At 42.0% G+C, this 23027-nt stretch overlaps 1 protein-coding gene across 8 annotated transcripts in view; it reads right to left on the bottom strand.

Moving 5' to 3' along the window:
* The window catches only part of LOC125453905 (protein TANC1-like), a 188527-nt gene that overhangs the window by 149170 nt on the left and 16330 nt on the right, over window positions 1–23027 (bottom strand). For 3 of the 8 annotated variants that reach the window (XM_048534037.2, XM_048534045.2, XM_048534040.2), the window contains exons 2-3: window positions 12501–12591; window positions 6614–6691 (exon numbers count right to left, since the gene is read on the bottom strand). In XM_048534037.2, the coding sequence (XP_048389994.2) occupies window positions 6614–6691; window positions 12501–12561 (139 nt within the window). In that variant the 5' untranslated portion in view covers window positions 12562–12591. The remainder of the gene's footprint in view (window positions 1–6613; window positions 6692–12500; window positions 12592–23027) is intronic. The other 5 variants (XM_048534038.2, XM_048534041.2, XM_048534039.2 and 2 more) reach the window with 2 other exon arrangements.

Genomic DNA, 23027 nt, shown 5'->3' with positions numbered 1-23027 from the left:
GGTTCCTAATTTTACTCCTCTAACTTTAGTTCTAACTATAGATAATTGAGAGTTAGGAAACTGAGCTTCCTACTGTGAATAAAGACAGCTTACAGAAGGACATACATAGGGCGACAGTGGGCACAACTCTGGCAGATAAATAATAACACGGGAAAATATGAAACTGTTCATTTCAGCAGAAAGAATGAAAATATTATTAGTCAAGTGGAAATGACCGCAGAAATCAGGTGCCCTAGTACACCAATCACAAGGTGACATGCAGTTGCAGTAGATGAAGTACAGTACAGAAAGGCAATGGGATGGTATCCGCTATTGAATGTAAAAGTAACGATGTTATGCTGTAGTAATAAGAAATTGATGAGATTACATCTTGAATAGTGTGCGCAGTCTTGGTCACCTTATTTAAAGAAGGATATGAATACTTTGGAGGTGGATCAGAGGTGGTTTACCAGCTTGATACCTAGAAAATTAGCTTGTCTTATAAGGATAGGATGGGCATGCTGGGTTTCTATCCATTACAGTTTGAGGTATGAAGGCAGAGTAATAATTTCCTTGAAAAATAAGAACGTGAACGCTCTTGAGAAAGCCCATATGGAAAGCAGTTTCCTCTCGTGGGCAAGTCTGAAACTAAAGGCATTATTTTAAAATTCAGGGTTGCCCTTTCTGAATACAGTTGAGAAGAACATTTTTCACACGAGAGTTGTGCTATTTTGAAACTGTTTCAGAATGCCGTATCATTGACTGTTTTTAAGAGGATGGCACCGGGAAGCAAGAAGTTGGTTCGAAGTGTGTCTACTTCAACGCCAGGAGCATCGGGAATAAGGTGGGTGAACTTGCAGCATGGGTTGGTACCTGGGACTTTGATGATGCAGCCATTTCGGAGACATGGATACAGCAGGGACAGGAATGGTTGTTGCAGGTTCCGGGATTTAGATGATGGACAAAGAAGATGGTAAAAGGTGGGGAGGTGTGGCATTGTTGGTCAAGAACAGTATTACAGTTACAGAAAGGATGTTTGGGGACTCGTCAACTGAGGTAGTACGGGCTGAGGTTAGAAACAGGAAAGGAGAGGTCGCCCTGTTGGGAGTTTTCTGTAGGCCTCCCAAAAATCCCAGATATGTAGAGGAAAGGATAGCAAAGATGATGCTCGATAGGAGTGAGAGAGAAAGGGTAGCTGTCATGGGGGACCTCACCTTTCCAAATATTGACTGGGAACACTATAGTTCGAGTACTATAGATGGGTCTGTTTTTGTCCAGTGTGTGCAGGAGGGCTGCCTGACACAGCATGTAGATAGGCCAACAAGGGGCGAAGCCACATTAGATTTGGTACAGGGTAATGAGCCCGGCCAGGTGTTAAGATTTGGAAGTAGGTGAGCAGTTGGTGATAGCGATCACAATTCTGTTATGTTTACTTTAGTGATGGAAAGGGATAGGTGTATACCACTGGGCAAGAGTTATAGCTGGGGGAAACACAATTATGATGAGATTAGGCAAGATTTAGGAAGCATAGGATGGAGAAGGAAACTGCAGGGGATGAGTACATGAGAAATGTGGAGCTTATTCAAGGAAAAGCTGCTGTGTGTCCTAGATAAGTATGTACGTGCCAGGCACAGAGGAAGCTGTAGAGCGCGGGAACCATGGTTTACGAAGGAAGTGGAATCTCTGGTCAAGAGGAAGAAGGCTTATGTTAGGATGAGATGTGAAGGCTCAGTTAGGGCGCTCGACGGTTACAAGGTAGCCAGGAAAGACCAAAAGAGAGAGCTCAGAAGAACCAGGAGGAGACATGAGAACTTTGTTTTTGGCGGATAGGATCAGGGTAAACCCTAAGGCTTTCTTTTATTCCTTAAATACCTATAGAATGACGAGACTAAGATTAAGGCCAATCAAGGATAGTAGTGGGAGGTTGTGTGTGGAGTCAGAGGAGATAGGGGAAGCACTAAATGAATATTTTTCAACAGCATTCACTCTAGAAAACGACAATGTTGTCGAGGAGAATACTGAGATACAGGCTACTAGACTAGGTGGGATTGAGGTTCACAAGGAGGTGGTATTAGAAATCCTACAGAGTGTGAAGATAGATACTAGGTGGGATTGAGGTTCACAAGGAGGTGGTATTAGAAATCCTACAGAGTGTGAAGATAGATATGTCCCCTGGGCTGGATGGGATTTATCCTCGGATCCTCTGGGAAACCAGGGAGGAGATTGCCGAGCCTTTGGCATTGATCTTTAAATCGTCATTGTCTACAGCAATAGTGCCAGACGACTGGAGGATAGCAAATGTGGTTCCCCTGTTCAAGAAGGGGAGTAGAGACAACCCTGGTAATTATAGACCAGTGAGCCTTACCTCAGTTGTTGGTAAAGTGTTGGAAAAGGTTATAAGAGATCGGATTTATAATCATCTAGAAAAGAATAATTTGATTAGGGATAGTCAGCACGGTTTTGTGAAGGGTAGGTCGTGCCTCTCAAACCTTAGAGTTCTTTGAGAAGGTGACCGAACAGGTAGATGAGAGTAAACCAGTTGATGTGGTGTATATGGATTTCAGCAAGGCGTTCGATAAGGTTCCCCATAATAGGCTATTGTACAAAATGCGGAGGAATGGGATTGTGGGTGATATAGCAGTTTGGATCAGAAATTGGCTTGCTGAAAGAAGACAGAGGGTGGTGGTTGATGGGAAATGTTCATCCTGGAAGTCAGTTACTAGTGGTGTACCACAAGGGTCGGTGTTGGGTCCACTGCTCTTCATCATTTTTATAAACGACCTGGATGAGGGCGTAGAAGGATGGGTTATAGTACATTTGCAGACAACACTAAGGTCGGTGGAGTTGTGGATAGTGACGAAGGAGTTGTAGGTTACAGAGAGACAGAGATAAGCTGTAGAGCTAGGCTGAGCGGCAGCAAATGGAGTTTAATGCGGACAAATTTGATAGAGACTTTTCCACAGGGCAGGACTGACTGCCATGAGGGGTCATAGTTTTAAGGTGTTAGGAGGAAGGTACAGAGGAGACATCAGAGGGAGGTTCTTCAACCAGAGAGTTGTGAGCGCATGGAATAGTTTGCCAGAGGTAGTCATGGAAGTGGAGTTATTAGTGATATTTAAGCGACTGCTGGACATGCAAATGGACAGCAGTGAATTGAGGGGAATGTAGGTTAGGTTATTTTATTTTTGGATTAGGATTATTCCACAGCAAAACATAGTGGGCCGAAGGGCCTGTACTGTGCTGTACTTTTCTATGTTCTATGTTCTAAGTGTGAGGTGATGCACTTTGGTAGGAGTAACCAGAAGGCAAAGTACTGGGCTAATGGTAAGATTCTTGGTAGTGCAGATGAGCAGAGAGATCTCAGTGTCCATGTATGCAGATCCTTGAAAGCTGCCACCGAGGTTGACAGGATTGTTAAGAAGGCATACAGTGTTTTAGCTTTTATTAATAGAGGGATCAAGTTCCAGAACCATGAGGTTATGCTGCAGCTGTACAAAAATCTGGTGCGGCCGCACTTGGATTATTGCGTACAGTTCTGGTCTCCGTGTTATATGAAGGATGTGGAAGCTTTGGAAAGGGTGCAGAGGAGATTTACTAGCATGTTGCCTGGTATGGAGGGAAGGTCTGACGAGGAAAGGCTGAGGGACTTGAGGCTGTTTTCATTGGAGAAGGTTGAGAGGTGACTTAATTGAGACATATAAAATAATCAGAGGATTAGATAGGGAGGATAGGGAGAGCCTTTTTCCTAGGATGGTGACGGCAAGCACGAGGAGGCATAGCTTTAAATTGAGGGGTGAAAGATATAGGACAGATGTCAGAGGTAGTTTCTTTACTCAAGAGTAGTAAGGGAATGGAACGCTTTGCCTGCAATGGTAGTAGATTCACCAACTTTACATACATTTAAGCCGTCATTGGACAAGCATATGGACATACATGAAATAGTGTAGGTTAGATGGGCTTCAGATTGGCATGACAAGTCGACACAACATCAAGGGCCGAAGGGCCAGTACTGTGCTGAAACGTTCTATGTTCTAGAAGGGTACATACATGTTTTAAAAAAAACGAAAGAACTATGAATGTTGTAAATCAGAAAAGAAAACAGAAATTGCTGGAAAAGCTCAGCAGGTCAGGCAGCATCTGTGGAAAGAAATCAGTGTTAAAGTTTCGGCTTGAAACCTCAGAACCGTTCTGAAATGCTAGATTGATTTTTGTTGGGCAAGGGAATCAAAGATTATGGTATATTGAAGATTCAGTGAAACTCTCTCCTTATACCCTGATGCCACAACCCTTGCTGCATCTTGCCCTGCCTGTAGTACAGGACAGACAGAGGGATGATGATGCTGTTGTAAGGGACAAAGTCTGTAAAACATGGTTCCTTGAGTTTTCCTATGCAAGGCAATTGCTTGACTATACTGGGAGACAGTTTGGCCAATTTTGGCACGAGCCCCCTGGGTTCAGTCAGGAGGACTGTACAGGATCAAAAGGGCTATGTTGCCATTGTCACCAGTTCCATTAGCTTTATGATTTCTAGGGATCCTTGTTTTAAAAATAGACTCAAGTCCACAGTTATTTCAATACGTCCCACCAATGGGCAGGACCTCCTCAGGAATGGGGATGGTAGTGACTGGCGCAATTTCTGTAAGATGTAATCCTTTATTCTGCGCCAGGCTGTTACTTCACTTAGCCATGGAACAGATCTTCCAATGGTACAGTTTGCTCCCAGGTTTTAGTAAACAGAAGTTTGTAAAACTACAGGATAGAGCTTGTTAACAAAGTGTGGAGCTGGATGAACACAGCAGGCCAAGCAGCATCTCAGGAGCACAGAAGCTGACGTTTCGGGCGTAGACCCTTCATCAGAGAGGGAGATGGGGAGAGGGTTCTGGAATAAATAGGGAGAGAGGGGGAGGCGGACCGAAGATGGAGAGGAAACAAGATAGGTAGAGAGGAGAGTATAGGTGGGGAGGTAGAGAGGGGATAGGTCAGTCCAGGGAAGATGGACAGGTCAAGGAGGCGGGATGAGGTGGGAGGTAGGAAATGGAGGTGCAGCTTGAGGTGGGAGGGAGGGATGGGTGACAGGAAGAACAGGTTAGGGAAGCAGAGACAGGCTGGGCTGGTTTTGGGATGCACTGGGGGGAGGGGACGAGCTGGGCTGATTTTGGGATGCAATAGGGGAAGGGGAGATTTTGAAGCTGGTGAAGTCCACATTGATACCATTGGGCTGCAGGGTTCCCAAGCGGAATATGAGTTGCTGTTCCTGCAACCTTCGGGTGACATCGTTGTGGCACTGCAGGAGGCCCATGATGGACATGTCGTCTGGGGAATCGGAGGGGGAGTTGAAATGGTTCGCGACTGGGAGGTGCAGTTGTTTGTTGTGAACCGAGCGGAGGTGTTCTGCAAAGCGGTCCCCAAGCCTCCGCTTGGTTTCCCCAATGTAGAGGGAGCCACACCGGGTGCAATGGATACAGTATACCACATTGGCAGATGTGCAGGTGAACATCTGCTTGATATGGAAGGTCATCTTGGGGCCTGGGATGGGGGTGAGGAAGGTGGTGTGGGGGCAAGTGTAGCACTTCCTGCTGTTGCAGGGGAAGGTGTCGGGTGTGGTGGGGTTGGAGGGGAGCGTGGAGCGCACAAGGGAGTCGCGGAGAGAGTGGTCTCTCCAGAAGGCAGATAAGGGTGGGGATGGAAAAATGGCTTGGGGCGGGGTCGGATTGTAGATGGCGGAAGTGTCGGAGGATGATACGTTGTATCCGGAGGTTGGTGGGGTGGTATGTGAGAACGAGGGGGATCCTCTTTGGGCGGTTGTGGCGGGGGCAGGGTGTGAGGGATGTGTTGCGGGAAATGCGGGAGACGCGGTCAAGGGCGTTCTCGACCACTGTGGGGGAAAGTTGCAGTCCTGGAAGAACGGGGACACCTGGGATGTGCGGGAGTGGAATGCATCATCCTGGGAGCAGATGCAGCTGAGGCGGAGGAATTGGGAATAGGGGAAGGAATTTTTGTAGGAGGGTGGGTGGGAGGAGGTGTATTCTAGGTAGCTGTGGGAGTCGGTGGGCTTGAAATGGACATCAGTTACAAGCTGGTTACCTGAGATGGAGACTGAGAGGTCCAGGAAGGTGAGGGATGTGTTGGAGATGGCCCAGGTGAACTTGAGGTTGGGGTGGAAGGTGTTGGTAAAGTGGCTGAACTGTTCGAGCTCCTCTGGGGAGCAAGAGGCGGCGCTGATACAGTCAATGTAACGGAGGAAGTGGTGCGGATTTGGGCCTGTGTAGGTGCGGAAGAGGAACTGTTCCACGTAACCTACAAAGAGGCAGGCATAGCTTATAGAGCTTGTCATTGTCTAAATAACATGTAATAGTTGTAACTGCACAAAACATCCAAAGTGAGAAGTTGGTCAGAGTTAAATTTTAAAAGATTGGAAAGACTGAAAATATGAAGATGAGTAAACATGCGAAAGAATTATCTTATGATCAACGAGAATAGCAGGATATGCAGCAATGTCAAGTTTTGCTAAATTGAGAATCTTACAGGCTAAGTTTTATATTCATCAAGTTTTCAAACAAAAGAAATATCTGAAACGAAGCTTTACTTTTAAGCTATGGTAAAGACTATTTCAGAAATGTTCTGGATTATTTACCTTTCGTCTGCCATTGTCGTACACAATCAACTGAGGGGTGTGGTTTCACTTTCTGTTGCTCCATTTTGTACACATCTGCTTAAGGAAATTAAATGGAAAAGAACAAATAAAAAGTGAAGGCAATTACTACTTGTAATAATACAAATCGGAATTTAAATTCAAAGTGATATTTTTTAGGCTTTCACCCCTTTTTGGATAAAGCCAATTCAATACCACACATCTATCATCTAGTTACAATGCAGAACTGTTGAGACGTTTTAAAACAAACCACCTTTGCGACACAAAACTAAAAGGTTCGGATCAAATAACTTGTCTTGAATATTAAAATGTGCACAAAATCTTTACTAAGATTATCCATTGCTTCACATGATTAAGTCAAAAAAAGCAGTGTTTTAAAAAGGACAGGAGCGAGTCAACTGAAGAGTGATAAAGAACACAACAGAGCTGTAAATAACTCACCTGCTGCTTTTATGTCATAAATCATATACACTGATTTGATGCAAGGTATTTTTTCAGGCTTTTATCTAATGTTCAATTTCCTACCTCTCACCTTTGTCGCCTTCTATTGCCACCAGCAAATTTCATCATAGTACATTCAATTAATGTATTAGGAACTAGGCTTAACACAAATTGCTGAAATACATGTAGTCATCCCATCAGAAAGCTTATAAATTTCTGAAATCAGGCTAAAATAAATGAGAATTAAATGATAGCATTTTTCCCCCAATTATTTATAATTTTTCATGCTTTCAAATGCTTGTTTTTGTTTAAAAAGTGTGACCAATATAGTTCTTTTAAAAAATTTCAGATTCCAAGCATGATTCCAATACTCCATTACTCAAGATATAAATAACAGCAAAGTTAAACATGTTAAAAAGGCAGAGAACAAACCACCCAAGGAGTAGATGACATTCAACTTAATGCTGAGAAAGACTTGGGAGAAGATTTAGAGCCAAGATCAAGACATGAAGGGAAAAAGCGTAAATTAGAACTGTTACTTCAAGGTGAGGGGGACAAGAAAGAAAGGTAAACAGGTGCCCGAATTATGTTCATCACTGTTTCAAATTTAAAATGGTTTAGATTAGGAAACAAAGCAAAAATGTCAAGTTTACTTTTAACACCAAGCTAACAGCAGCATTAAAAAAAATCACAGCAGCAGCTCAAAAAAAATACAGAAACAGCCAAGTGAAAGGTGCAGGAATAAAAAGAAAAACAGTAGATGAAACCAAAGCTACCAAAAATAGCAGCACACATACTCCTCGAATGGTGCTGAAATAGCTGAGTATAAAGCTTAAAGGTTTAACAGACTTGACGTGTCCAATAAATGCAGGACAATGATGAATGTCAGCAAAATACTGAACTTCCTAACCAAGCAATTCAGAAGTTAAAAGAGCTCCTGACCAAACTGTTGTGGTCAGGCCATTTGAGTTTTGTATCCAGCAGGCCCACTGAGGACTGTATCTGGTTTCAAATAACAAAACACACATGAAACACATTTGAAGGCAGTGCACAGAATATCAAAGGTCTAAATAACAAGAAAATACTGAAAACTATCTTTGCAACATGGAGACACAGAAAAGTGATTTAAGGATTTTTAAGATGGTTAAAAAAACCTGTAAAACAAATCCAGATTATTCAGTTTAGTGAGGGGAGGGCTGGAATCACAGCTTTAAAGAAACAGACAGCACACTCAAGTTTATAGCAACAAAAATCAATAAATGAAATTTTTGATTCATTCCTTCATAGGACATGCACATTCCTACAAAGACCCATTTTTAGTCGCTCAAGATTGGTGATCACCTTCTTTAAACACTGCAGTCCTGGAGCAAGATCAGTCAGATTGTTGCACCCAATGCGAACAAACAAAATAAAACGTATCCTCCTTGAAAAGCAAACATGCATCAGTAGCAGAGAGAAAACACAAAGAAATGAAATCCTGAACCAGAAACTCAATTGTCTTCAATACTTTGTTCTATTGTAGCAGGACTGATAGATGTCTACTAAGGTTAATGTGCCTATGTACCCAACAAAATAGTTGGGTGGACCACTGTGTTGCAATGACAGTAACACAACAGCATGGGTTTAGCACCAGCTAAGGTAACCATGAAGGACTCTCCTTTTCATCCTCTTCCCTTCACCTATGGTATGGTGACCCTAGGGTTAAACCAGCTCACATCATCTCTCACTAACAAGAGAACAGCTCTGTGGTCCAGTAGGACTACCCACAATCCTAGATTCCCTTAAGGATTATAAGAATGGCAATCTTAGCCCACAGCATAAATAAGTTTACATGTTCACTACCTTCCGAGAGAGAAACATTTCTCATCAATTTTAAGAGAGTGACCCCTTATTCTGAGGCTATGACTTGAAATTGGAAATTCTCACAAGGGGAAACAATCTCAGCATCTAACCTGTTTCACTAAGGTCACCTCCCATTCTTCTGAGCCTCCAATGAGGACAGGGCCAACCGACTCGACCTCTCCTTATTAGAAAATCTCTGCATACCCAGATTTAACTGAGTGAATCTTTTCTGAACTGTCTTAAATGCCAGTGCATCATTCCTTAGGTAAAAGGACCAAAAAACTATTCATAGTATTCAGAGTGCCTTGTATAGGTTTAGCAAGACCTCCCTACTTTTATAATCCATTACCTTTGAAATAAAGACCAACATTCCATATGCCTTCCCTATTGCCTGCGCTTGGATGCCAATTTGCAATTTATGTATGAGGACTCCCAAATCCCTCTGACATTTTTCGGTCTTGCTCCATTTAAATGATGTTCAGCTTCTCTACGCTTCCTGTCAAAGTCCATAACCTTATACTATATTCTAGTCAGTATGGAAACACAGAACGTACACTTTCCAACAAGAAAGAAAAATTCTACAGGGAGGAGTCACAATCCATAGTGAACAATAAGACTTGTTGATATCAAATTTGAAGGAGAAAAATGGGTGGCAGCTCAGAAGAGTGATAACTTTTTTTTAAAATAGTGGCTGAAAGATGGAAAAATGAAAGTATGAGAAAAAGTTAGCTAAAAATATAAAAACACTAAGAATTTTTCTATATACTTTAAGAAGAGTTAACAGGGTGAGCACTGGTCCTACGAAAAGTGATTTCTCTATCCATAACACAATGTTTGCCTGTCTGCATTTGTCCACTTGTATGTAGGTATAGGGGGAGTTTTGTTGTTGTTTAGCTGTTGCTGGAATCTATTTATTTGTAATAATTTTGTCACTTACAGAAACCTGGACATGTATACTGTCAACTTCAGTCTGAAAAGACAAGCAAATTGTGGAATGTTGTATACTTTGATAAAATCTCCGACTATTGTGACAACTCCAGGAAAGGCAGGACTTGATTTCCAGCATCTTATTCAATGTGACAAGAGACCATCTCCAAAAAGAGATAATTTCTTATGATGTCGCCCATACTTGAAATCCTCCTTAAACATACTTTTCCAGATTTCTTTCCTTATCTGTTAGCATTCATTTCACTTCCGTTCCGACAGGACATTTATTTTGTCTCCTGCATTCCCTGTTAGCTGTTTCAGGCATCTTTGTTTTTCTCTCTCAATAACCCGTAGTCACCATTGATCAGTCCTACGTAGCACTTGACTGGCATTGCTGTCTCTCCAAGTGATGCCCAGGATCCCATGTAGGGAATACCGCTGGAAGAGGTCTGATCATGAAACATTGTGTCTTGCTAGCATAGATTACAGGTGGTGCTACAATGGACATGCAGATTTGCAGTTTATGGCCACACTGGTGGTGTTGGATGCCCAAAATGTGCAAAGTTGCTTAAACATCTGTGCTGCTTTTGCAATTCCTACAAGGATGCTGAATTTTACACCACACTCCCTGGAGATGTTGCTTCCTAATTCTGTTGCCAATGGTGATGAGAAGGTCTTGTTTGCCATCCAGTCTTCACTGTCACAATCTTCTCAAATTGGATGTGCCGATCAACCTTGGCACTGCTTTGATCACGTCTTTGACTATGCGCAATTCTTTGGCCAGCAAGAACATGTTATCTATGAAATTTAAGTTAGTCAGTTGGTGGTGTTGCAAGGGAAAGCCAAAAACTCTCACCATCATTGCCTCCTGCATTACAAAATTAAGAATCTAAAGGAAAGGAATATGGAACAATCCAAATCTTGCCATTCTCATGTGTCGGTGTTGAAGAAGGCTCTGTGCCCATGATGGTCTTGACGTAGACGCTGCAGTACAAGGCTTTGAACATACTTATATACTACTCTAGGATGCTGTACTAGCTTTGTGCTAGACCAGAGTGCAATTCCAATGGATGCTATCAAAAGTCTTTTTGAAATCAATCAAGCAGATAATGAGGTCAGACAACATTGAAGAAAGGGGGAAACCTTCAAAAGAGGGATTAAAGGAGTGTGCATAAAGCACTGTTGGGAGAAGAGAAACCAATAAAGAAAATATGCTGCAGTATGTAATATAACACATTGGATTTGAAACCGATTTTCTACCTGGCAGTGTAATTTAAACAAATAACGGTCCAGCACAGAAACAAGCCTTCCGAGCACCAAGGCTGTACTGACACATGATTCCTTTCTATACTAAAATAATTATGCCTTTACGCAGTCAATATCCCTCTATTTCCTGCCTGTTCATACATCTTTCAAGATGCCTCTTGAAATCTGCTATTGTATTCACCTCCAATGCCTGTTCTGGCAGCACACTCCAGGTACTTACTGCCTTCTGCATTAAAAAGAACTTGCCCCTCACATCATCTTTAAACTTTCCCCCATGTACCTTAAACCCATGTCCCCAAATAACTGACAATTCTAACATGGGAAAAAGACTTTGGACTATCCGTGCCTCGCATAATTTGTAAACTTCTATCAAGAAACTTAAGCAGGAGCTATGCTTTAAAATAGTTTCACTTCCTCCTATTTCCTACTCAAACCATTACGTTACAGCGTGGAAACAAGCAGACAAATCAAATCAGCTTCCCTATCCCTGTATTCACAACACAGTAGAATTAAAACACTCAATAATCCTGAAAATTAACTCCAATGGCACCACGCAGGCTTTTTCAATAACCAATACCAGACACCAGTTTTATAGCTGAACTCAAAAGATTGAATAATCTGTTAATAATGCAGCAGCTTTACACAATAAAGGTACACCACATGTTAATCTAAGTAATATGTATGATTTAAATGCAAGCTTCTTTGATTCTAGCCTCCCAGTTACACAAAGACAGACAGACAGTCTGACACAGTAAAGTGATAAGTCAACGGGAACCAAAAATAATTGAGATGTAACTAACTGGTCAGTTCATATAAGCTTACTCCATTATCCATAATATCACAGGTGCATGGGACTGTGTCTTAGCCGGTTTCTGAAGACATCTATGCATGCAGATAATTTCCACTAGGATTGGAGGAATATTCATTTCATTCTTATTACTGAGATTCTATGCATTGAACTTTCAATTAGATGATAATGTGAGGACAGCCAGGGAGTAATCAACCTCCATTCTGTAGCTTTTGCAGGTACGGTGCTTCTGACCTAAACAGAGTTCAAACTCTGGCTTCTAGTTGTTAGACTGGATGTCTCCATAACAGGCTCCTGTTACCATTCAAATATCTTCAATCTGCTTAAATATAATGCTTCTCTAGAGTCAAAGAGTCCATATAGCACTCTTTTCAACAATCAACCAGCAATCAGCTCCAGGCCTTGCCTCACAAAACAATCCCGAAAACCATTCTTTGTTTAAGAAAACAAGTTGCTGCTCACAGTTCAAAGTTCACATTCAGCTCTCCGTTCCAAACCAAAAATGATAAAAATAAGAAGTGAAAAATCATGAGAGCACCAACAATTAAGTTTGTATTCCCAATTAAAACATTTCTCACTACATACCGATCTCTTTCTTGCTCCCTCTTCCACCTTCACGACTTTTCTTCAGTACGGCTTTGAACATCGTATAAGTTTTCTGAACTCCCTCATTAGTCTGTAATAGTAAAGAAAACATCACCTGTACATCAAATCACAATTTCCTATTCTAGATGTTGCAGTACCTTCTACAAACTGTAGTATCACCAAATGAAAATTTCATAATTTTACCAAGTTAACCTCCATTGAAAGGCATTTGATAAGGTTCCCCATGGTAGGCTCATTCAGAAGGTCAGGAGGAATGGGATACAGGGGAACTTAGCTGCTTGGATACAGAATTCGCTGGCCAACAGAAGACAGCGAGTGGTAGTAGAAGGAAAATATTCTGCCTGGAAGTCAGTGGTGAGTGGAGTTCCACAGGGCTCTGTCCTTGGGCCTCTACTGTTTGTAATTTTTATTAATGACTTGGACGAGGGGATTGAAGGATGGGTCAGCAAGTTTGCAGACGACACAAAGGTCGGAGGTGTCGTTGACAGTGTAGAGGGCTGTTGTAGGCTGCAGCGGGACATTGACAGGATGCAGAGATGGGCTGAGAGGTGGCAGATGGAGTTCAACCTGGATAAATGCGAGGTGATGCATTTTGGAAGGTCGAATTTGAAAGCTGAGTACAGGATTAAGGATAGGATTCTTGGCAGCGTGGAGGAACAGAGGGATCTTGGTGTGCAGATACATAGATCCCTTAAAATGGCCACCCAAGTGGACAGGGTTGTTAAGAAAGCATATGGTGTTTTGGCTTTCATTAACAGGGGGATTGAGTCTAAGAGTCGTGAGATCTTGTTGCAGCTCTATAAAACTTTGGTTAGACCGCACTTGGAATACTGCGTCCAGTTCTGGGCGCCCTATTATAGGAAAGATGTGGATGCTTTGGAGAGGGTTCAGACGAGGTTTACCAGGATGCTGCCTGGACTGGAGGGCTTATCTTATTAAGAGAGGTTGACTGAGCTCGGTCTCTTTTCATTGGAGAAAAGGAGGAGGAGAGGGGACCTAAATGAGGTATACAAGATAATGAGAGGCATAGATAGAGTTGATAGCCAGAGACTATTTCCCAGGGCAGAAATGGCTAGCACGAGGGGTCATAGTTTTAAGCTGGTTGGTGGAAAGTATAGAGGGGATGTCAGAGGCAGGTTCTTTACGCAGAGAGTTGTGAGAGCATGGAATGCGTTGCCAGCAGCAGTTGTGGAAGCAAGGTCATTGGGGTCATTTAAGAGACTGCTGGACATGTATATGGTCACAGAAATTTGAGGGTGCATACATGAGGATCAATGGTCGGCACAACATTGTGGGCTGAAGGGCCTGTTCTGTGCTGTACTGTTCTATGTTTTATGTTCTAACCTATTTAACAAATGTCCATTTAAAGTAACCTTTATTCTCAAAGTGATAAAATTGTTTCACAATCATTAAAATCAATTTACAAAGTATTCTCTACAGTGAAGAATTAATGAAACTTGAATTTTAAGTATTTACCTACAGCTTCAGCAAAGATTGAAGGCTTAGCTCAGATTTCATAACTAATACATTAGGCAAGAACAGGTGGAGTATCCACTCAGTCAGTATTTGATGGTAACGTGGTGTCTGATCAATTTCCATGATCAAGTGTCACTTGAGTACAAAGTGAAACTACTAAAGGCAACTGTACTCCTCGCATCACTGGCCAAGTGAAACAATGGGAAATCCAGTGGAACGCCATTGTTTACAGCTACCTCCAGCCATTAAATAGAGATGCACTTGGAAACAAGTGGTAAAGAACATATTATGGCGTATCAAGTAGTGAGAGATCATGTGTAAACGCAAACTCTTGATTTATGAGCAGTACATTCACAATCTCAAGACTGGTTATTAGCTCTGCAGCTAATTTAACCTTCTTGTCGCATATGCTAATTCTTCTCCCCACCATACACACCAACGTATGTCACATATTTTCAAAGGATTTCTACAAGCCACATATTATCCCATTCTCATGTGACAAAAGAGAAAGTAGTTTCAGCAACAGGAGGGTGTTCCACTGGATTAAGAACTTGATACCAGAGCAAGGCTCAGCTCTCACTACTGTGGTGGGAGATCATACTAAAAAGATAAAGCAGCTGGAAGCTTGACACAGCAAGTTATGTGGACACCTTCCGTTTCTTTTCTTGATCTAATTAACTCTTTCATTCTGAGTCACATCTTAGAGAATTAAAACAAAAATGGCAAAGCATGGATATTGCATTTTATTTATTGCCATAATGCGTCTTGCAAATCATGTTGAGCTTTTGTCACAATCATGTAAAATGTTAACTTATCAAAGAAAATATAGTTGACACCGTTTTGAACAATAAAATGTTGAAATAGTTAATCAAGTGTGTCTGCCACATTTGGAATGAAACCAATTTGGGAGGTTAAAACAAAGCCCAGTGCAGATGCCTGTATGGGAAAGGTGATGGTTTCCAAAGTTCAACTGCCTTGAGAAAGGGAAATAATATGCTAGGATGAAGGTAGCAACTGTACTGACTGGAACAAGGCCAGCCAGGTGGATCTCTCAGAATGAGTTTCCCGATTTGGACTGTTAACCTAGGCCAATCAGGGAGTCCTTGCTGATAGGTATAACCAAAAATGTCAGAGGTTCTAAATAAGAACCAGAAGAACTGTGGATGCTGTAAATCAAAAACAAAACTACAAATTGCTGGAAAAGCTCAGCAGGTCTGGCAGAACCTGGAGAGAGAAATCAGTTTAACATTTTGGGTAGAGTGAGGAAGGGTTTTTGTGCATTAATCACTTGCATGCAGGTACAGCTGGTAATAAGGCAGGTAAATGGAATTTTATAGAGTCATACAGCATGGAAGCAGACCACTAAATCTAACTCTTCCACCCTGACCAGACATCTCACTTGCCAGCCTTTGGCTCATATTCCTCAAAACCCTTTCATTCATGCACCCATCCAGATGCCTTTTAAGTTTTGTAATTGTACCCGCCTCCACCAGCTCCCCTGGCAGCTCATTCCAGGCACTCACCACTCTCTGCATGAAAGCTACTCCTCAGCTCCTTTTTTAAAATCTTTCCCCTCTCACCTTAAACCTATGCCATTTAGTCTCCACACCAGGAGAGACACTTTGGCTATATAGCCTATTCATATCCTGTATCATTTTATAAAACTCTTACAAGGTCACCCCTCAGCCACTGACACTCCAGGGAAAATGACCCCAGCATATTCAGCCTCTCCCTAGAACTCAAATCCTCCAGCCCCAGCAACATCCTTGTAAATCTTTTCTCCATCCTCTCAAGTTTGGCAACATCCTTCCTATAGTATGGCAACCAGATTTGTATGTAGTATTCTAAAATCAGCCTCACCCAATGTCCTGTACGACTGCAACAAGACACCCCAAATCCTAAATTCAACAATCTAACCAATGAAAGCTAGCATACCAAACACCTTCACCACCCTTTCTACCTGTGGTTCCACTTTCAAAGAACTATGTACTTGCATTCCTAGGTCACTTCGTTCAGCAACACTCCCCAGGGCCATACCATTAACTGTACAAGTCCTATCCTGAATTGTCTTACTGAAATGCAACACCTCACGCTTATCTAAATCAAACTCCGTCTGCCACTCCCCCAGGGGCCCATCTACCAAGGTCCTATTATACTCTGAAATAATCTCCTTCACTGCCCACTACACGATCTACTTTTGTGTCAAGTGCAAACTTACTAGCCATTTCTCCTATATTCACATCCAAATCATTTGCATAAGTGATGAAAAACAGCAGAAACATGACAGATTTTTGTGGCACAGGTCTCCAGTCCAAAAAGCAACCCTCTACAACCACCCTTGATCTTGTACCCTCAATTCTGTATCCAAATGGCCTTTATTCCTTTAGCAATGGAGTGGGAAAGTAGAGAAGTACTTCTGCAACTGTCCAAGGCATTAGTGAGACCACACCTGGTACGTTGCGTACAATTTTGGTCCGCTTGAGGACGAATATATTCACACTGGAGGCAGTTCAAAGAAGGCTCACTAGATTAGTTCCAGTCATCAGGGTGTCTTATGAACAGGGATGGAGCAGTTGAAGCCTATGTTTTCTAGAATTTAGAAGTATGAGATCAGATCTGAGGTACATTAGATGCTAAAGGAGACTGACAAAGTAGACATAGTGGATGTGCCCCACATGTGGAAAATCTAGAAAAAAGGGTCAGAGTCTCTCTTTTGGATATGGGGCAGCAGATTTAGAGAGAGATAAGAAATCACTTCCTTCAAAGGGTTGTGAATCATTGGAATTCACTATCCCAGAGTGTGCTGGATGCTAGCACACAGACTAAATTTAAGTAGACGGTAGATAGATTTTTAATTAGCAAGTGGGTTGAAGGATTGTGGGGAGCAGGCAGGGCAGTACAGTTGAGGATAAGATGAGATCAGCCACGATCATATTAAATAGTGCAACAGGCTCATGGGGCTGAATTGCCTGCTCTTGCTTCTGGTTCTTATATAACATCAACAAACATACACCATTTGTTCAGAGAAGTGCTCTAAAGTTCATGAAAAACTCAAAAGATAAAGTTGCAGCTAAATTATCATTTGGTGGCAATTAGAAAAAAGCATAGGCAGAAGAAATTACCTGGATGAGAAGCTATGAGAAATTCTCCACAGAAAAGAGGTGCCAGAAAAGAGACGCCAGAACTGACATAGCCCGCAGGACAAAGATAACCACTGCGGGCAGTCACAGGGCAGAAATGTAAATTCTTAAAATAATGCATTTGTATCTAATGCAGCAAGACTGTTAAATGTTAATTCTCTTAAAAGAAGGTCTATTTACAGAACGGTTTGCAGGGAATAACATATTATAATAAAATTGTGGTTAGAACATAACACAATTGCGTTTTTGCATGCTGCGTTTCATCGCTGGCTATAATTTCCAATAAAACATTTGCACAGTAAAGCTCCATCTGCAAAACCCAAAAATATTACCATACAACACTTTCAGCGAATAAAAGTGGCCTGGGAGCTTAAACACGCCTTTTTTTGTATAAAAGCAATCACTGAAAAATCAAAATGACACTAATGACAGAAGCTACAGAATATCAATTCAGCTGAAAAGCATTTATCACAATTCCCCAAGGATTTCCATATTTTATGAGCAGCTATTGAACACATCAAACCAAACTTCCAAAGGAAAGCACAAACTACCTCCACAAGCATCACCTATCAATGGCAAACTGAATCTCATATATATGAAATTCTGCATATTAGGCAAGAGATAATGCGAGCCTTGCTGCTCCTCAAAACAACATGGAGCTAGCTGAGGTGGTACAAACAGTTTTGTTCTATTTTCCCTTCACAATCCCAAATATCAAATGCTCATCTGCTGGTCCAGCTCCAAAACACCATATCCCTGTAGAATTTTCATTCCCCATGCAGGTGCTTTCATAAAACCTGTTAAATTCAGGAGTGTCAACTTGGCTCAGGTGGTAACAATGATAATGGGAACCACAGATGCTGGAGAATCCAAGACAACAAAGTGTGGAGCTGGATGAACACAGCAGGCCAAGCTGCATCTGAAGAGCACAAAAGCTGACGTTTCAATGAAGGGTCTAGGCCCAAAATGTCAGCTTTTATGTTCCTGAGATGCTGCTTGGCCTGCTGTGTTCATCCAGCTCCACACTTTGAACAAACTTGGTCGATTCATGACTTGAAATCGTATCACATAAGTGATGGTATAAAAAGGATACTACATTGTAGAAGGTGCCACAGTTCAGACAAACTAGGGCTGTAGTTGGAAATCTTCAAAATTCAGAAGCTAATTGTTCCTCCATAAACAAACAACACTTCAAATTATCAAGCTACTGGTATGTAGCTTCTGGTGCACTGTTGTATGCATCTGCTCCCATATTTATGTAGTTTAAAACACCTGCGTATACAATTACAAGCTCAAAGTGGAATACAAAGAGACAAGACATGTAAAGAGTGATAATGGGAACTGGATGCTGAAGAATCCAAGATAATAAAGTGTGAAGCTGGATGAACACAGCAGGCCAAGCAGCATCTCAGGAGCACAAAAGCTGACGTTTCGGGCCGAGACCCTTCATCAGAGAGGGGGATGGGGTAAGGGTTCAGGAATAAATAGGGAGAGAGGGGGAGGTGGACTGAAGATGGAGAGAAAAGAAGATAGGTGGAGAGTAGAGTATAGGTGGGGAGGTAGGTAGGGGATAGGTCAGTCCAGGGAAGACGGACAGGTCAAGGAGGTGGGATGAGGTTAGTAGGTAGGAAATGGAGGTGCAGCTTGAGGTGGGAGGAAGGGATGGGTGAGAGGAACAGGTTGGAACAGTCCCTCTTCCGCACCTACACAGGCCCCAAACCCACCTCTTCCTCCGTTCCAGCCCAGCTCTTCCCCTCCACCCACTGCATCCCAAAACCAGCCCAGCCTGTCTCTGCCTCCCTAACCTGTTCTTCCTCTCACCTATCCCTTCCTCCCACCCCAAGCCGCACCTCCATTTCCTACCTACTAACCTCATCCCACCTCCTTGACCTGTCCGTCTTCCCTGGACTGACCTATCCCCTCCCCACCTATACTCTCCTCTCCACCTATCTTCTTTTCTCTCCATCTTCGGTCCGCCTCCCCCTCTCTCCCTATTTATTCCTGAACCCTCACCCCATCCCCCTCTCTGATGAAGGGTCTAAGCCCGAAACGTCAGCTTTTGTGCTCCTGAGATGCTGCTTGGCCTGCTGTGTTCATCCAGCTTCATACTTTATTATCTAAGACATGTAAAGACTTTGTCCAGGAGATAACTATACACTGATGACTCACTGCAGGAAGTACAATAGGCATTGTCCAGAACCAAGACTAAGAACCACAGGAGAAAGGAGGACTGCTATGAAAGGCAACACCGCTTTCTGCAGTCAGATGGTAACATCAATTATCGTAGAAAGAGGAAAACTGACAGGTTTTTGTATGGTTTGAAATGCACTGATCCCCTTCCCAGCGATACAGCGCTATGGTGCCAGACTAAGTTTCTCCAGCACGGTTTTTATTGTAGAACAGCTAACAGCCTGCTGGATGAAGTAGCGAGGTAGCTAAAGAAAGATGCCTTAACCGCATCTCTCTCCTGCAAAAACAGTTGATCTGTCGAGTCTACCTGTACTGAAAAAAAAACTACTATTTCGACTACAGATGGCATCTCAGCTGCCAAAATTGACTTCAGGTATTAACTGTCACATTTCAGCAACAAGGAAATCAAGCAACAGAACAGCAGGACTTGGCCATTCAGCCCATCAGGCCTGGTCTTCCCAACCCTAGCAACAGATCCAAACAATTTACCATGGAGACTTCATACAGCATGCTTGTCTTATAGGTATTTGTCCGATTGATACTTTCGACCTTGATATTCATTTTTAATTACTAACTTTCTCTCTTTATTCTTAAAGAGGTTTCAGTAATAGCATGCAGTAAACTAATGTTTAACCTGCTTAAATAACAGCTTGATTGCTGGTCCATTTTAACTTAACTCATTAAAATATAAAAATAACTTTCAAAACAAGATGAATATAGTTTCTAACAAGCATTATGTAATCAAATGATTTAGTTTCTTGTGAGATGCTGATCATGTACTCATAAAAGCAATTTGAGAATCTTGGCACATACTTGCAAATATGTCGTCAATACTATGAAAATGCAACCTCAAGTGCTCATGCACTTAATTCTGAATCCAAGTCATAGACGCAAATTCGGAGACTGGGATTAGAATCCATAAATAAGCATTTCACTCAGCATTTGCTTTCATTCAGATGCCTCGATGCCTCGCTTTTTAATCTAAAGCAATTTCCAAAGCTTTTGCCCTGAATCGTTCTTTTACTCTTTCACGGGATGTGGACATCATTAGCAAAACCAGCACCTGCTGCTCATCCCTGACTGTCCTCAAGAAGATGGTGGCTGACTCTTTTGTTGAGTAGAAAAATAAATTACATTTTAAAAAAGTCAGTGGTGGTGGTGGTGGTCATCATCTTCCTGAACTACTGTAGTTCACATGATGTAGGTGCTGCACAAAATGGAGTTCCAACATTTTGATCCAGCTACAATGAAGGAACAACAATACAGTTCAAACTCAGAGTGACTTGGTTTGGAGGGGAAATTACAAGTGACTGTTTCTCTGCATTTGATCCTCTTGTTCTCCTAGACATTGGATATCATCTTCGTTAAGATTAAAAACCAGAAGAATTGATGTCGTAAATCAGAAAAAAAAACAAATTTCTGACAAGCACATCAGATCTGGCAGCATCTGTGCAGAGAACTAAGTTAAAATTTCAGGTCGAGTGACCCTTCCTCGGAATATTCTGATTTCTCTCCACAGATGCTGCCAGAGGAACTTGCCTTTTCTGTCTTTATTAAGATATCCTTTTTTTTAAAATGAGTATTTGATGAATCCTGTTGAAACTTCAAATACACTGCAGTTGGACTGACACTTCTCAAAAGGTTCAGGTTAATCAGACTAGATCTTTCAATTCTAAACCTACATTTATCATATACTAATATCATTCAAGCAACATATAACTAGTCTCCACCTAATTTGACATCACCCTGCTGTAAATCAAGACCAATTAAATCTGTAGTTGCATGTACCTACATGATCAATTTTTGGAAATTCCTGCATGGCTCAATTTCAATAGCAGTAGTACAATTTCATTCACTGCTACCGACCAGCATACAAACAACGTACATTTACTGCAAAGTCAACTCGCTCTGTTTATTCATCACCTTTTGGTTAAACATCTAACATTCATCTATCCGATTTACTAAACACTGTTTATTAGCAGTATGGAATACAGCAATGATATTTAGAAACTAACCTTGTCTGTGCCTTTGAGGTTACCACTCAGGTATTTCCTGTGATTTGGAAAATTGCTTCAACAAGTTTCCAATTTACACTGTTTCTGTCTACCAGCAAGTATGACTTGCATAATGTTATTCTGTCAACACCTTGCTGCTCCTTGAATGTAACAAGTGCATACAGGGAATTGAAGCCTTGCTCCTTGCTAAACAGCTTCAGCTGATTGTTACAAATCAGATAAGCCACAGATAGAGAAACATTAGCGTTTCAGGTACAGTGACCCTTCCTCAGAACTGATGAGAGCTAGGAAAAGAGATAATGGGAACTGCAGATGCTGGAGAATCCAAGATAATAAAATGTGAGGCTGGATGAACACAGCAGGCCAAGCAGCATCTCAGGAGCACAAAAGCTGACGTTTCGGGCCTGGACCCTTCATCAGAGAGGAAAATGTCAGTTTAGATGCAGAAGATAGGGTGGGGTGGGGGGGGGGGGGGTGGGAGGAGGAGGAGGACAAGGGTAAGGAGTAAACAATGGGTGGCAATAGAGGCCAAAGAGAGAGAACAGTTGGACAAACAATAGAGTTGATAATGATCTGACCAAGAGGGTGAATAGTTGTCAATGTGGACCACTGGTGACTAACAACAGGCACAGCGTAATGAGAGACTATGTGATAACAAGGCCTGGTGCGGGGGTAGGGGACTCAGACATGGGAGAGTTCAGGCCCAAAAATTATTGAACACAATATCACATCCGGAGAAATGCAGGGACTCAAGCAGAAAATAAGGTGTTGTTCTTCCGACTTGAGCTGAACTTCGCTGGAACACAGCAGCACAATTTATCACTCCAACAATTTTTGTATTATCACAAACAGCGAGAGCCCCACCAATGACCCCAATGGGCACATACTTCCAATCAGAAAAACATGCCTCAACCATCACCCTCAGTTTCCTGCCATTCAGCCAACTGTGGATCCAATTTATCAAATTTCCTGAATATTATGGACTCTTACCTCTTCTATCAGTCTCCCAAGTGGGATCTTATTAAAGGCCTTACTGAAGTCCAAGTAAACTGCCTCAAAAACATTGCCCTCATCATCCAGCCTCACATTTTATTATCTTGGCCCTCATTAACATATCTGGTCAACCCTTCAAAAAAATTCAGTCAAGTTGATCAGGCATAATCACTCCATAACAATACCATGCTGACTGTTCTTGACTATTCCTTACCTCTCCAAATGCAGATTAATTCTGTCTTTCAGAATTACTTCTGACAGTTTCCCCATCACCAAGGTTAAACTGGCTGGTCTGTCGTTTCCCGATTTCTCCCCTGCTCCCTTTTTGAATAATGGTATTCACATTAGCTATTCTCGTGACAAACAGAAATTCAAAACTTCTGCAGTGCTTCTGCTATTTTTCCCCTGCCTCACTCAACACCCTGGGATATTTTTCAGCCAGTCCTGGCAAATTATCTGCTGTTAAGCTTGCCAGACCACTCACTCTCCTCTATATGCTAATTTCCTTAATTGTATCACAGACATTCTCCCTGATTTCTATACCTGCATCATCCCTTTCACTAGGGAACACAAACCCAAAGTATTCGTTTAAAACCCTACCTACATTTTGTGGCTGCACATACAAATTATGCTGGGATCCTTAATGGGCCTTACATTAAATAAAAAGGATAACAGGGGAAAGTGTAACTAAA

This window comes from Stegostoma tigrinum, chromosome 7 (assembly GCF_030684315.1).
Source record: "Stegostoma tigrinum isolate sSteTig4 chromosome 7, sSteTig4.hap1, whole genome shotgun sequence".
In the NCBI taxonomy this organism is placed as follows: Eukaryota; Metazoa; Chordata; class Chondrichthyes; order Orectolobiformes; family Stegostomatidae; genus Stegostoma; species Stegostoma tigrinum.
Note: the sequence above shows the minus strand (reverse complement) of the source record. Positions and strands in the feature narration are given on the sequence as shown.